The sequence below is a fragment of the Coccinella septempunctata genome, chromosome 5 (genome assembly GCF_907165205.1).
Source record: "Coccinella septempunctata chromosome 5, icCocSept1.1, whole genome shotgun sequence".
NCBI lineage: Eukaryota > Metazoa > Arthropoda > Insecta > Coleoptera > Coccinellidae > Coccinella > Coccinella septempunctata.
The window spans coordinates 1,529,734-1,545,103 of NC_058193.1; the positions used below are offsets into that span (position 1 = coordinate 1,529,734).

Below are 15,370 nucleotides of genomic sequence, written 5' to 3' on the forward strand. Positions count from 1 at the left end.
CTGTTCTAGAGTTTTATTCTCAAGGCTGATATCTGTTGGAAGGCGGACTAACCAGGATTTTGGTTTTGTCGATATTGAGTCTAAGGCCTAAAGCTTCGTATATATGTTTCTAGGTGTCCAACATTATCTGTAGATCCTCCGAGCTACTAGCGATAAGTGAACAGTCGTCTGCATATTGAAGTTCAGTGATAAACTTGGTACTGGTTTTTGCTCTGAGGCGCTTCAGGTTAAACAAGCCTCCATCAAATCTGAATCTTATCCCAACGCCTCTTACAGGCAAACTCATGTCAGCAATCATCGACACAGCTATGGCGAAAATATTGAACAGTAAAGGCGCTAATACGCAGCCTTGTTTTATCCAGAGTTGGTTGAGAAATGGTCGGTTGTAGAACCATTATGCTGTATTCTAGCGGTGTTGTTGGTATGAAGGCTTTCACACACTGCTAAGAATTTTTCGGGTACTCCAAGACGTGCCATGATTTTCCATAGCGCTCTCCGATTCACCGAATCGAACGCCTTACTTAGATCGATGTAGGCTGTAGATCCTTGATTGTTGTTCATGGGCCTTCTCTTGCAGCTGTCGCAGTGTGAAAATTAGGTCCACCGTACCTCGATTTGGTCTAAAGCCGCACTGGGATTCAGGCAATAGCTTCTCCAAGAGTGGAACCATACGATTAGCCATAATCTTCGAGAGAATTTTACCGGCCACACTAAGCAACGATATGCCCCTGTAGTTGTTGCAATTCGACGTATCGCCTTTGTTCTTATAGAGGTTGATAACTAAAGCGTCTCTGAAGTCTTGTGGCACATCTCCTTGTTCCCAGATCTTGCGGAATAGTATTAGTAGACTATTGACAATGTCTTCATCCAAGGCCTTGAATATCTCCACTGGAATGCCGTCTAGACCAGGTGACTTTTCATTTTTCATATTTTTAATCGCACTTATGATTTCCGACATTGAGATTTCGTCATCAAGCGATGTCATCGGACTATACGCGGGGAGCAGGTCTAAAATGGACAAATCCGAGTCGTTATTTCTATTCAAGACCTGAGAGTAATGCTCCTTCCATCTTTCGAGAATTTTTCTATCATCAGTTAGAATAGCTCCATATAGTATCTCTTATAGGAAAGTTAGCTTTTCTGCTTGGACCATAAACTGTTTTAATAGCTTCGAAAAAACGCCTGTAGTCATGGTTATCGGCGTAAGCTTGTATTTCCCTAGCTTTTTCTTTCCACCAGCTGTCCTTGATTTTTCTTATTTCTTGACGGACCTCGCGTTTTATGTCATTAAAACATTTTTGGGCTGCAACATCGCTAGGCTTGTTAATTGCTGTTTTCATCGCTTTGTGTTTTGCCTCCAGAAGGGGTGCGATATGAGTTTCTTTCTCGGCGAACCAGTCTGGGGATTTTCGGTAGCGTTCTGTGCCCAGTATTTCTTTCGCTGAATTTGTAAGAGATGATTTGAAGCGAAGCCAATGACTCTCAATGTCGTCGTCATAATCCGGTGGTGTTAGGCTATCTTTGACGGCAGCTGTGAAGCTTTCCTTTGCAGAAGGGTTTTGTAGTTTGGAGATTTGAAGGCGCTCTCTTAGTAACTTTGGCCTGCGTTGGTATTTTGGGAGCATTGAGATCCTCATTCTTGAGATTACCAGCCTATGATCAGTCCAGCACTCCAGATCTGCTCTGGGTTTAGTGACCAACACCTCTTTGAGATCTTTTCTTCTCACGATCACATAGTCGAGAGTATGCCAATGCCCTGAGCGCGGATGGCGCCAGGTCCCCCTTGAATTGGGTCTCGTAATAAAATAGGTGTTCGTTATACAAAGATTATGTTCTGCACAAAGAGCCAGCAGACGTTCTCCGTTCGAATTAATGCTATCTGTGCCGTGTTTCCCTATTATTCCCGGCCATAATTCTGTGTCTTGACATCTGCCCACTCTGGCGTTGAAGTCTCCAAGGAGGATAATTCGTTCCCGTTTTGGGATTTTACTTAATGTAGCAACGAGTGATTCGTAGAAAGTATCCTTTGAGTTGTCAGAGGAGTTCAAAGTGGGTGCGTATACTGCCAATGATGTTCACAAACGTGTTGTTCGCTGCAGGAAAGCGTAGAGTCATTAAACGTTCTGAGATGCCAACTGGATTTTCGGTTAGTTTGGCGGCCAGGTCGTTTCTAATGGCATTGCCTACACCATGTTGTCTGATTTGGCCTTCTGGCAAGCCCTGCCAGAAGCATGTTCTACCAAGCTACCTTCGTCCGAGAAGCGTGTCTCGCTTAAGGCAACTATTGCAATGGATGTTCGTTGCAGTTCCTTATCGATTAGGGCAGTACGCCTCTCTGGTCGGTCGGCCTTGGGGTTGTCTAGCAAGGTTCTGACGTTCCATGCTGCAAAAGCTATGTGCTTTTCATTGGTTGTTGTACGATGATTCACTCGCTCAGGCACCCTCCCCCGGAGATCCGAATGGGAGGGTATTTTACCTCCGGATACAAATTTTGTCCTGTTCGACTGATCCATCTTTTTGTAGGAGCTGCGTTAGAAGGTGTTTTAAAGCTGCACTGGTAACGCTGTCAGTGCAACTTTGGTTGCGGCTACGACTAGATTATCTTGTGGCACAGGTAACCTGAGACGACAAGGTCTGAGACGTAACTTAAGCAACGCAGAGAGCCATTTCCTGCTCAAGCCAATTTTTGGGCTAGGTGATTGAGGGAAACAGAGATATACCGCTCATATTCTGTCGCCAGAGCCTCGTTCGTAAGAACAGGGTGCACCGCGAGAAGGTGAGGTTGGCATTTGAGAGGAGAGGCTATAAAACGCATCCTTCCCCCTTATTACACCCCTTACACTACTCTCCATAGGCCATATTCATAGACCTAATAAAATATGTATTATTAGGTCTATGGCAGACAACTCTGTCTCTGGGCCATATATCTATTATATTCCGTATTAGATTATTAGATATATGCGACCCAGCGAGCACAAAAACATCTCAGAGATGTTAAAAGTAAGAGATTTCGAGACATTGAACATCCACTGCGATGTTCTGTTTATACATGAATAGAACTTTTATAGAACAGCCAATGTCCGCCGCAGGCGGCTATTATATGGATGTCCCTGGGATGTCACAAAAAGAACTACTCAGAAGTTTTTTTGATAGCCATTTCATGTACACAATAGAACATTTCTAAAGCGCTTTGCGCACACGAAATCGCTGTTTGTAAGACTTTATATGAAATTCTTTTGTGAGGCCTTTTTTCTTTCGTTTGAATGTTTGAGGATACCACATTCAATTTTGAATGAACTACAAAGTTTTTAAATGAAATACAGAATACTATATAAGAATAAAAATAATTTAATGATACTTCAACAGGTACAAAAGGAAAAGAAATCATATTTCACATGAAAAATTGAACAACAAAGAACAATTGATAAATATTATACTACAGAAAGGGAGAATAAACAAAAAAATATATCACATTCAATAAAACAAACATAAATAACTAAAAAGAAATATCACATTTATATAAAAAAAAAACAGAAATAATAGAAAATAAACTGATTATAATTTTAGATGTACCGAAAGGGAAAATGAAAAAAAAATCATGAAAAATTTATTTTCCCTTCATTTTATCGTCCCTCCTCCTCTGCCTAATATGCCTAAACCAATCTTTGGCATAGAGTTCGAATACTTTCCTAGTGATTTGGAATTTTTTATGGATCACATCTACAAAATAAAAACAATTCAAACAATTAATTCACAAAATATATGAAGGTTAAGATGATTTTTTCCAATTAAAATAACAGAGAAAATAGCTGCATGAAGGGATCTGGAAGATTTGAGTTGTATAGCTCCTGACCAGGTGGATTTGCGAAACGATTTCATTTATTTCATTATTTGTACTGGTATTTAAAGATACAATACATCAATTTAAAGGAGTTTTCAAAAACAAGAACTTTTCTTTCTGGGACAATTTGAATTATTTTGTGATTCACAAGTGATGAATGATTATTATCATCGTCGGAAGAGTAATCTTACAAAATATTCTGGGAATTATCAACGGCAGAGATAGATTATCGAAATATTTTGAAATCCTCGATGATATGGCTTTAAGCTTTATAAAGTTATTTCTTGACTAATTATAATAACCTTCCATATACCATTCGATTATTCCAACCAAAATACAATGATTTCTTATACCTAGTCCCAAATACACAAACAATATTAACCACGCAGCGTGGATTCTTTTGAGGTTATATGTATGTTTCTGGACATTATACTATACATTCAATTCATGTAATACTTACTTATTAATTGTATTTGGTTACTTTGAAGAGATCGATCCTAAATTCACAATCAAAACCAACACAGAAGTAGTTAATATTATACAAATCACCAATCAACTTTCAACTCCGAACAGTCCACAGTCCAAACTACGAAGAAAGTGGAAATGGCGGCAAAATGAAATAGGTGAATTGTATTGTTCATTTGGAATAAACCTCTCAAGGCAAACTAAGCGACGCCAAGAGAAGATATCCACACGTTTACATTATTTTCAACACGAAAGTACCTCTCAGTAGGTAGACGAAGAAATGCCACAGATGGCACAGATCAGAACAAATAGAGATTTCCAATAGCCTTTGGAGACCTCTTTGGGAAGTGCATGTTACGTTTCAAAGAAACATCCACATGCCAACATTTTCGAAACATCCCAAAACATCCCAGGGATGTTTGTGCTCGCTGGGGACTGGCATAAGACAAACATGAATGGAGGGTAGTTAAGTATTAAATCAAAGATTTAAGATTATAGCAAAGATTATATATCAATAGCTGATACTCTTTGATAGATCTAATGAAAATATATAATCCTTGTATTAAATATACCATACCCTCCATAGTATTAAAGTATTTCACCATTTGAGTTCACTTTTGTAGGTTGTAATGTTTATATACTTATTTTATTTTCACGAAGAACCATGGGGGTAAAGAAGAGATTACCTTTCTTCAGGAAACTGAAAATGCAATCAACATAATTCCTCTATCTTTTTTTGATTTCGAGTTCTAGGCCAAAATTGAAATTTGGGTGATTTCAACATCAGTCATTATCTCCGTTCCTGTTTGAGCTAGGATGCCATTGAAATAAAAACATTATAGTCCGAGAGCTGGCAACGAAAATCGTCACACATAGGTGTGACGTGCATTGACTCTATGTATAAATTGCTCCAAGTTTATGTAGAATTTGATATTTTCTAGATTTAACTTTGTATATATTATAATAATTGATTTTTTTCATGTATAATAACTATATTGAGCATGACTATGTGCTGATGTGTTTCTTATTGTATTTTTTACACATTTTTCCTCTGTAATTGGGTTGAAAAAATCAATTGGAGAAAATAAAGGCTTAATATGACTTTAAACTTGCGGCTTTCATACTACTCTCCAGAGGAACATTCATTTATTCCAGATATCTCAGATATCAAAAGGATTAAGCTCTGTTGGAGGCCTTTCCAGGTTTTCAGGCTAGTGGTCGGGTGGTCGGGTTCGGGCCGCTCCTCGGTTTTTTGCTGTCGGTTGGATTCCTGATCCACCCGCACTTCCTGTCGAAGCAGACGGTGTTCCTCTGAATTCCCCATGTACTTCCGCCTTTCCCAGCAATACCGCCTTCTGCCTGACTATAGATATTTTCGTCCAACTCAAGTTTCCTCTAGTAGTTTCTTCGGTATCAGGCCTGTAGATGAAATTACAATAGGTATGGTCTTGATATATTTCAGCATCCACTGTCTCCTGGTTTGTTCCTCTAGATCTCTATATTTTGAAATTTTTTCGGTATGTCTATCTGGAAGATTGTTATTATTTAGAATCGCCACGTCGATAAAAAGTGCTCTGTCCTCATCCTTATATTGAGCAATATGAGGTATGGTCTATTGTGAGTTATTTTTCGGTCGGTGAGAACCGTGCGATCCCAGTAGAGCTTGTGATGTTCATTTTCTAATACAGCATCCGGATGGTTATTGTAATGAGGAACCTTTTTCGAACTTAGAAGTTGGCGTTTTAATGCCAATTCTTGGTGAAGAATCTTGGCTACAGCATCAAGTCTACTCTTGTACTCCGTGCCCGCGAACTTCTGACATCCCCGGCGATGTGCTGGATAGTTTCATGTTTCGCACAGCCATAACGACAGCTATCGTCCGTCACCGAGGCATCCTTAGCGATATATTTCATGTAGTTCCTTTTTGGAATCACCTGGTCCTGGATGGCGAGGATAAAGCCCTCTGTCTCGGGCAACAATATTCCTTTAATGCTTCAATTTCTGCACCATCCTTGAGTTTGAACGTACCATCTTCTATTTTCCCTCTCGTTATGTTTAGCAGTCGACATTTTTCTAGTCCAAACTACATTTTGATGTCTTCCGAGAATCCTTTTACCATTTTCAGCATCAGTTGCATTTGCTTTTTGGTAGATGCGAAGAGTTTCAAATCGTCCATGTAAAGGAGATGATTCAGTTTCATCATAGTTCTACTGCTGCTCTTGATGTCAAATCCGTAGTCCGTAGAATTCAATCTATGAGACAAGGGATTCAGGGCCATGCAGAACCACGGAGGGCTCATTATTATTATTATGGCTGTGGTCCGTATATACACTTTGGTTTCTTCTGGTAAGTAAGTGGGCGGTCCGTATATGTTGAATTCCTGACAATTCGGTTCAATATCAGTCACCAGAGTAACCGCTCTGGTAACTTTCGGTTACCAAATGTGTATATACGGACCATACGCTATATTATATGAGCATTCAGAGACATTCAGAGTCTCTGGAGCATTCGATGCGACCAAAGAGTAACTTGTTGTTACTCTTTGATGCGACCACAGCCGTCTATAAAGTCCCTTAGAAGGCTGTGGTCCGACGCAGAAGCGAAACCAGTCGTAAAGATTTCGAGCGGCGACTGGGACTCAGGGAATTCGGATGTTTCAATGTATAGTATATTTGACTAAAACTAGACATCTGGATCTTTTATATTCTATTCTTGTTTTTCTGTATTAAAACCCCAGTTAGATATGAAAATTCCGCTAAACACAGGACACACAGATACAGGACCATTTGGACGGTCGTTCGTTATTTGTTCGATTGGTCCAGCCCTAATCGAGAAGGTATCCAGGAGATAGGGGTGTACCTCAAGGATTCGTTCTTGGTCCTTTACACTTCATTCTGTTTGATGACCTGTCGGAGTACATAGGGTCTTTTGTTGAATGTCTTGATCGTTCTCTTCGCGGATGATGCATCATTTCTTATGTCAGCTCAGAATGTTTCAGATCTGAAGGAAATATGTGAGATTCTTGTTTGCTCCTTATTAATGGAGAGAGAGAGAGAGAACTATTCTTTATTGTCATCGACAAGATCCATCGACCTTGGTCCTTCAGCTCTGGAGCTCTGTAAATTGTATGTACAACATAGTAATCAATTATAAATTTCCATCTTTTTGTTGTAGTTTCTTAAGAAGGGTTTTTGTAGGAAACTTTTTTGTTGGATTGTTGACGGGATCTTCTTGGTAGAGTTTCACGATGTCTGGCATAGAATCTTGAGGTAAGGAACTAAATCTGTCCGAAATAGGTTGTATCTTTGAATAGCTGGATTTCTGCAATCAATCAAAATTGGATGGGCATACTCCAAAATATTGGTCTGCATGCATATTGACTTTTAACAGAAAGACCTTGGTTTCCGATTACAAGTTTGGAGAAATGCTTTTCCCTGGATGTTGTTTTTTTTTTCATTTGCTTAAATTCATTTTATTGTCTACATATACACTCCAAAGTATTTTATTGCCTGTTGTGGATGTTTTTGCTCACTACTTTTGAATATTGTTGGAGAGTTGCTTGATATTTTATGATTGAAGATTATGAAGTGAGGAACCATATTTCTATATTTTTCATTAGTTCTTGTAGTTGTTCTATACATTTCATCAACTTCCTTCTCGTGGGATATCAAAAGAGTGTCGTCTGCATACTGTAGAACATATTGTAGTGGGCTATTAGTGTTAAATATGTCCGAACAGTAGATGTTGTATAGTAACGGTGAAAGTGGAGAACCTCGCGGTGTAGGTACCTTGTTGTGGTGCAAAAATGTATGATTTACTGTTCTTTATTCTGACCAATAGTTGGCGATCTTCCAAGAAATTCCTTATGATACTTAAAAGATTTCTAGGTGTTTTTATCTTGATTAGTTTGAATAAGAGACCTTTGTGCCACACACTATCAAAGGCTTTATTTTTATCCAAGCTGATTGCCGATGTTCCAAAATACTTGAAAGTGATATTTTGGTTGAGTGTTGGAGATCAAGATAGACAGTGGGTGTGTGGTAGATTTCAGAATATGGAAGCTGAATTGTGAGGCAGGAAGTTTATCTTGCAGGTTTTCTGATAATTTTAATTTTATTATCTTCTCCTAAATTTTCCCCAGTACTGGCAAAGGGTTATCGGTCTGTATTTTTTTGCTTTCGAGTGCTCCATGTTCGTGTATTTTATCGCTCAGTTTTTTGATTATTTTCCAAGGAATATAATCGACACTGGGGGCACTATTTTTGGAGTTTTGTGTAATACGAAAGTAGGTTTCCCTTTCAATTTTTCTTTCTTCTGATGAGATTTTCTTTAGGGTAGTTAAAAACTTCTCATACCACTGATCAACTCTCTTTCTTGGCTCTGTCGAAGTCATCATCCTTGTCGTATTTGAATGCATTTCCATTGTGTTTTCCGAGTTATTCATGGAATGATGTCATTATATTTAATGTAAACAACTCTGGTGTAAGTCGAATTCAACGTGTTCAAAATAGCTGTATTAGGTTTATACATGGAATTAGAAAATACGCACATATCTCACAAAGTTGAAGAAGCTTCGTTGGTTGCCTAGGAAAATTTGTTTAGAATACCATATAAAATCATAGTAATGACATGGCCCCCCCATCTTCAGAAAAAGCTGAGGTATAGGACTGAATTCAGAAACTATTCAAAATCATCCTTCAAATAAGGGGTTTTTGAATTTGAATCGCTTTGTGCGGAGTTTACGATTTGGCAACACCGCATACAAGACAATGAAAAGAACAATGTCTCGTTTATAAAATAACAGCTGTTGATCTACAGGCGCGTACTTACTGGCGAGCTTCAACTGCAACCGGCCATAAAAATCCCATAAAATTTTACGACCTTCCTCGTTCGTCGCAGACTTCATAGACAGCCATCTTTGTCCATCTCATCAAGATAATGCATTTGTTGTCCTTTATCATCAAGGCATATTTCATTCGATGTTGCCAGCTTGTGCAATTCTCAAGAAACGCTTTAAATACCCATTTTTATTTTTCATTTTTAAGTGCTTAAAATAATTTTTTTTGGGAAACGGTTGAAATGGTTATTTCAAAATGTGACGTTTCAAAGATATTTCATAAAAAATACATCATTTCCGTCAGAAGGAGTATTCCCTATTAGCTAAATTTTTTCTTCATTCACATCACATATTGTGTTTATTTCGTATGTGCTCCATTCGAAGATAAAATTGGACATAAGGGTTAAGTGGTAGAGCACCTTCTTGGTGAAAGATACCCTGAGGTGTATCGTTTTTTTGGAATGAAGACATTATTATTACTTGCAGGTAACTCATGTCTTTAATTATTATTCAAATCATCATCATCCGAATCGAATTCAATTGAGGCGCCCTTGCTCATAATAACCAGCCCATCATACCGGCTCGAAAGAATTGAAATTTAATTCAACCTCCTCCGACTGAGTTTGTACCCCAAGGGTGTGTGAAAAAATATTTAATTATTTTTCCATTTTTTAAATAAGTGGCCGTATTCTAATTCGAAGCGATTTATCGGATCGATACTGAATTCTTGCTAATTTGAAAACTGACGAATCCCGCTTTTACTCCGTCCACCAAAGGAGGAGAAAACAGCTCCGATCAGCCATCGCAAAGCAGGTTACCCCATTTCGCCGTTTGTGGGGAAAGCCGCATTTTACTTATATTATTCTCATTACAAATTCTGGAAATTAATTACTAGTATCGATTCACATATTATAATTAATAGAACAAACAAACAAATTATTTATCGAAATATTTTTATTGAAATAGTTTATATACAAAAATACTTTACATTTGAAAACTCAAAGAAGTGCAATGCAGTTCACCTCAACTCATATAAAAAAAACTTCACAATGTGCCAAGATGACAAAATTCCTTGAATTGGGCTTAAAAGCTTAGTTGCATTGCTAATTTTTTCATGTAAAAAATCATTATAAGTATGTAGTGGTATTGTAAAAATAAGATGCATTATATTCGAATTCTAAATGAGAAAAGACAAATTTGTAACATTCAACAAATAAAACGACTAATTTTTTAGAATTGCAATTTCGAGGATTGTACCCATTTTGTGCAATAAAAATAATTTTATATCATTAAAATTATCCAATGCATAGCTGGGAATCAACAAATTTTTATTAAGGCAATATGGACCTCACTATATTTTTCTTAAAATCTGAAAATGTATCACATTTTAAATATCTAAACACATAAAACCAGATATAAGAAATTCTTAATAAAATGATTCATAGTAAAAATGCTAATGGTTGATTCTTATAAATTACCTATTACTATAAGTATCTATTTACAATTTTTCAGAGATTCGACATTAAAAAAGCAACACGAAAATATGGACTGCAATTGTATCTTCGTGAAACAAATTTACGGCCTATGAAAGCGTAGACCTAATTCGAAATTAACGAGATTTAGTTCAACACTAAATTGCAATTTCTTTGCCTTAATAATATCGATAATAAGGACAGCGATGAAATAATTCTTGGGTGTTTTATAGTTGGAATAGTTCATTACATTTGAACTAGAGTAGAATTATACTGTCCATTTTTAGTATGTCGTCTCTTCTCAAAAATTAATTTTGAACAAGGACAAAAACAGCGAACCTGATAAAAAACTTTTCTCCCACCAGTTTCTACAATATTTCTGATACCCTCTTCCCAACTGTAGAACATTATCACATACACCCAAGGAATTGGAGAGCTAACTAACAAAAGTTTGCCAATCCTAATCATCTTTTTTTATTGTCGAGTCTTGAATTTCATTTGTTTGAGTAACGAATCCTTTGGTACTGCCATTGGAGTAACAGGCTTTGTAGGAGTCTGATAAATCACTCTTGATATACGTATTGTTGAGAGTTCCACTGCTGTCGCTCTTTCTATGGGTTAGTTGGTTCTCTTTCTCATCAAGGATAGGCTATAAAAAAAAGAACCAATGAAGCATAAAATAAGAAGAAATTGAGGACATCTAGGCCCAGTTGTACACTTCGAGTTCAAGCTGAGTTTAAGTTAAGTTTGAACCCAGGTCAACTATGGCAATTCCGTACAATTTCGACAGATTGAACTCGGTTCAAATTTGAACTGTATAACCTTTCTGCTCTCTACAGTTCCCTGAAACAGGCTTACAAAATTCTTTCATTTATCGATATTTAAAGATTGGAATACAAACACCTTACTGTTTTTTCCGCATCAGAATATTTAGAAACAAGAATTTCACATGATTCTCAAGAATTGATAATGAAAAGTTTATATTTGACTGAACTTGCAGAGCTACTGTTTGCTTGGTTATAAATGAAATGAGTATAAGTTGAATTCATAGTTTTCATTGGAGTAGATAATCATAAAATGGATTTCCCTTCAAAGTAAGGCAGGTATTTAATACTAGAAATTAATTAAGGTAACAACTGCCTTATTTTGAGGGAGATATCCGTTTTATGATTTCCATTTCCGAAGCAACCGAACGTTTCCAGCGTCCCTCTCTATCTGCTTGATTAAAGTGATATACACAGATGGCTCTAGGGTGCACTCCTTCATTATACCGGCTGCTGATATCGAATTAGGGGGCCATCAAGGTCGAGGTATGAGTTGTGTTGCTCTGACGAGGTCAAATGAAGACCACTTTGAGTGATGATGGTTTGCTACTTCGTAACACTTGTCGATTTTCAATTAGCAGGTATTTAGATAAATTCACACGAGTGAACCAAATCCCTCTCTTATTCAGAATTCTCGACGACAATAAATATGTCAAATGCGATTGGTTCAGTCGACAATATATAAGTGCTAGTGGTCGAAGTGTTGAATGACAATCCTGAGAAGTGTTCGGCAGTGTGAACCATATATAGGGTTTTTCAACAAGAACTTTCGTTTTTCACTATGGCCCCACTGGAACTACATGAAAGTTTTGACATTTGGTTTTTGATATATCAATAGTAGAAACTTGTTACAATGAATTCCATTTCACTTTCCATTCATAATTGCCAAACCATCATTTTCTGAATAAAATAAAAATTTGAATCATTGTCATCTGAATTCATTGTTTTATTTTGATTTACAAAACAAAGTTCTGTTGAAAAACCCTATACTTTGCTATTGGAACCCATATCTTTTAGGAATGAGATATTTCACTCCTTTTTGGTTAGTTCTGATTTGATATTCATTGAGAGTATAGATCGAACTCCGTCGAATTGATTGAATCAAAATACGCATTGTATCACAAAGTGAGTTTCATTGGCGAAGAGTTTATTCTGAACTTGAGCCAATCTAATTTCCAACAGCAGGTGTTATGTATTCGAATTAATTTTGAGTTTGTTCACGTCCTTCATATTAATTATTAACAATATAGAACATGCCATCGATGCAATAGATCGGTTTCACTCTTATTTGAGCTCCCGAGTACCGCATAGTTCAGCCAACGATGACGAGCAAGTGCAGCAGAGGACATTCCGTTAGAAGCCAATCGCACCCAAATACCAAATAAATCGATGCGAACTAAGCTTTCTCACTCGAAAATTAGATCTCTGCATAAATTTTTGCTCCCTTCCTTACCCTTTTTAATAAGACGTAGTGGCTCTGACTCAGTCTAAATAGTTCAAATTTTCAAACAAAAGAATAAAATTGTTTCGAAAATGAAACTTAATACCATCAATAAAAGAATATTCAGATCCACGTATTTCAGATGAAATACAAGGTTCACACAGAATTACATAATGAAAAATTCCGATCCTTGATTCGAGTTTTCATTAAAAACTTCCTCATTGCGAAAGAAAATCCATATTTTTTCATCCAATTATGATTTTACTCCTAAAAACTAATGACTAATTTTTTATCATCCATATGCTTAAAATGAACTATTTTCAAGATATTTAACAAATAACACGTTTCTGATGAGTAACGCATTCAATTCTAATTATTTAATTAATTATCGAATAATTCAATATTGAAAAAGGAAAATATTCACATTCATTCACTTTTCCCGTCTGCGAAATTCATTTTCATTCACACCTTTTGCAGTTCACTGTTTATTATTCTTCCTCTTGGCGAATGTAATTGATTTGTTGAGATTCCCTGACTGACTGATAAGCTGAAAAATTGTGGTTCCTGCCATGACACGGACAGAAACAGGGAAATGTCGTCGAAGACGATAAAAGAAATTACAGTTTTGTCGCATTGTCATGCAAAACCGGAAAATTTTCTAAATTACGCTGTAAGAGATCTATGATTTATATTGATCTGGAGTCCGAAGAATTGGAGTTTATACCACTGGCCTTTATCGAAATCCGTATAGGGCGTAAAGGCCAGTAAAGCGAGAAAGACTTCCAGAATGTGGGGTGTTGCCAGAACACTTGGAAGTTACGAGTATTTCAATAGTTTCTGATTTTCCCAGATGACGAACTGATTGAATTGAATTATAATGAAACCCCATATAAATTAGTGGTTTCTGAAGTAAGATATTCATTTTCTCTTTTTGAACTGACCACTAAAACGGCGTAGACACTTCTTTATCTTAGAAACATTGATAGGGTAATTTTTATTGGTTAATTCTGAATGTAGGTAATATTCAATAATTAATATTCAATCGTTTTAAAGATTAAAATCATATTTCGATAAATATAACATAGGTTTCCATTCCACATAGGGAAGTTTTGATGAAATCTCAATGGAAAGTAGGCAATTTTTCGTGAATGTAGAATTTTTTAATCAAAGTTGGAGTGAAATACATACAACATGGCTTGAGATTCCTGAAACTTTAATCCTTCAAACAGTAGTTTATTGCATGTCACTGATGATTGTGGGTAATATGTTAAAATGAAACTCACCATACATAAACCACCGTTAATATTTCTGCTCTTGCCTTTGGATTGGGAATATTTGACTTTGTAAAAGTCAGAGAAGAGGAACATGAAGAGAATTCCATGAAGGGCAATCCAAACCATGAAGGTTTTTGGGTAGTTGCATTCAGTGAATAGAAGCTGGAATTGATGTGCAAAAATCGCGATGAATTGGACCTGAAAAAAATTGTAATTTAAATATTATTTTTCATAATAAATATTTTAATGATTGATAATAGTAGATTTGGTAGACTTACTATTTGGAGAGTGGTCAGATGCTTTTTCCACCAGATATATTTCTGATATTCAGGCCCCATTGCAGAAACCATATAATAGAAGTACATGATTATATGTACAAAAGTGTTCAACAGTGCGAAAAAGGTGCTGTGTCCACCTGCAAATTTTAAAAATTATATTTAAAGTCTGTATTGGTGAGCTTCTGCAACTAGTTGAAAATAAGGATGAAATTTCCCATTGCATGGGATACAAAAATTTATATTTTCTACGAGCTTGTTTGCCCTACTTCTGGAGAAATAGAACTAGATACCTAAGTACTTGAAATTTTCAGGATACATTCAGGGTTCGAGTAAGCAGATAATTTCGAGTTATAAGCATCTGAATTGCGTATTCGCGGGTATTATCTCTAGAGAATTTATTTTGAAGTTTCTTGAAATGTTCGCGATCATCAAACATTTGCCGGATTTGAATTAAAGATTGAACAAGATTCGGCAAGAAAATTTCCATCAAATTTTCGATTTCCCATATATCTAAAGAGACCGAAATGTAATTCAAAATCAGTAATAGATATTTTACTGCAAGAATCAATTACCTGGAGCAAATTTCAGTCCCATCCATACAGAGAAAGGCATACATCCATGATGAATCACATGTAGTGTAGATACCTGACTGAATTTCTTCCTCATAATGAAGAAAATGGTATCGAGAAATTCAGTAAATTTGGAGAAATAGTACCACCAACAAGTATTTGCCATCTGAAAAATGGATTTAGATGGTTGTAGTAAAATTTACACATTTTCAAAAAGAAATAGAACTTACTCTCATAGCAACAGGATTATTCGAGTAATCAACAGGTTGACACCTAAAACTATAAGCTCCCCACCATCCACTCATGAGGTACTGTGAAAAAGAAAAACATGAATTAAATGAAAGTACCTATTATACAGACCGAGTTTCA

At 36.5% G+C, this 15,370-nt stretch overlaps 1 protein-coding gene across 1 annotated transcript in view; it reads right to left on the reverse strand.

The window, feature by feature from the left end:
• Window positions 1-10,079: 10,079 nt before the first annotated feature.
• The window catches only part of LOC123313404 (elongation of very long chain fatty acids protein AAEL008004), a 68,500-nt gene continuing 63,209 nt past the window's right edge, over window positions 10,080-15,370 (reverse strand). Inside the window, exons 4-8 of the mRNA XM_044898277.1 lie at window positions 15,232-15,312; window positions 15,005-15,167; window positions 14,433-14,569; window positions 14,164-14,352; window positions 10,080-11,264 (exon numbers count right to left, since the gene is read on the reverse strand). Coding sequence (XP_044754212.1) covers window positions 11,076-11,264; window positions 14,164-14,352; window positions 14,433-14,569; window positions 15,005-15,167; window positions 15,232-15,312 — 759 coding nt within the window. The 3' untranslated portion in view covers window positions 10,080-11,075. The remainder of the gene's footprint in view (window positions 11,265-14,163; window positions 14,353-14,432; window positions 14,570-15,004; window positions 15,168-15,231; window positions 15,313-15,370) is intronic.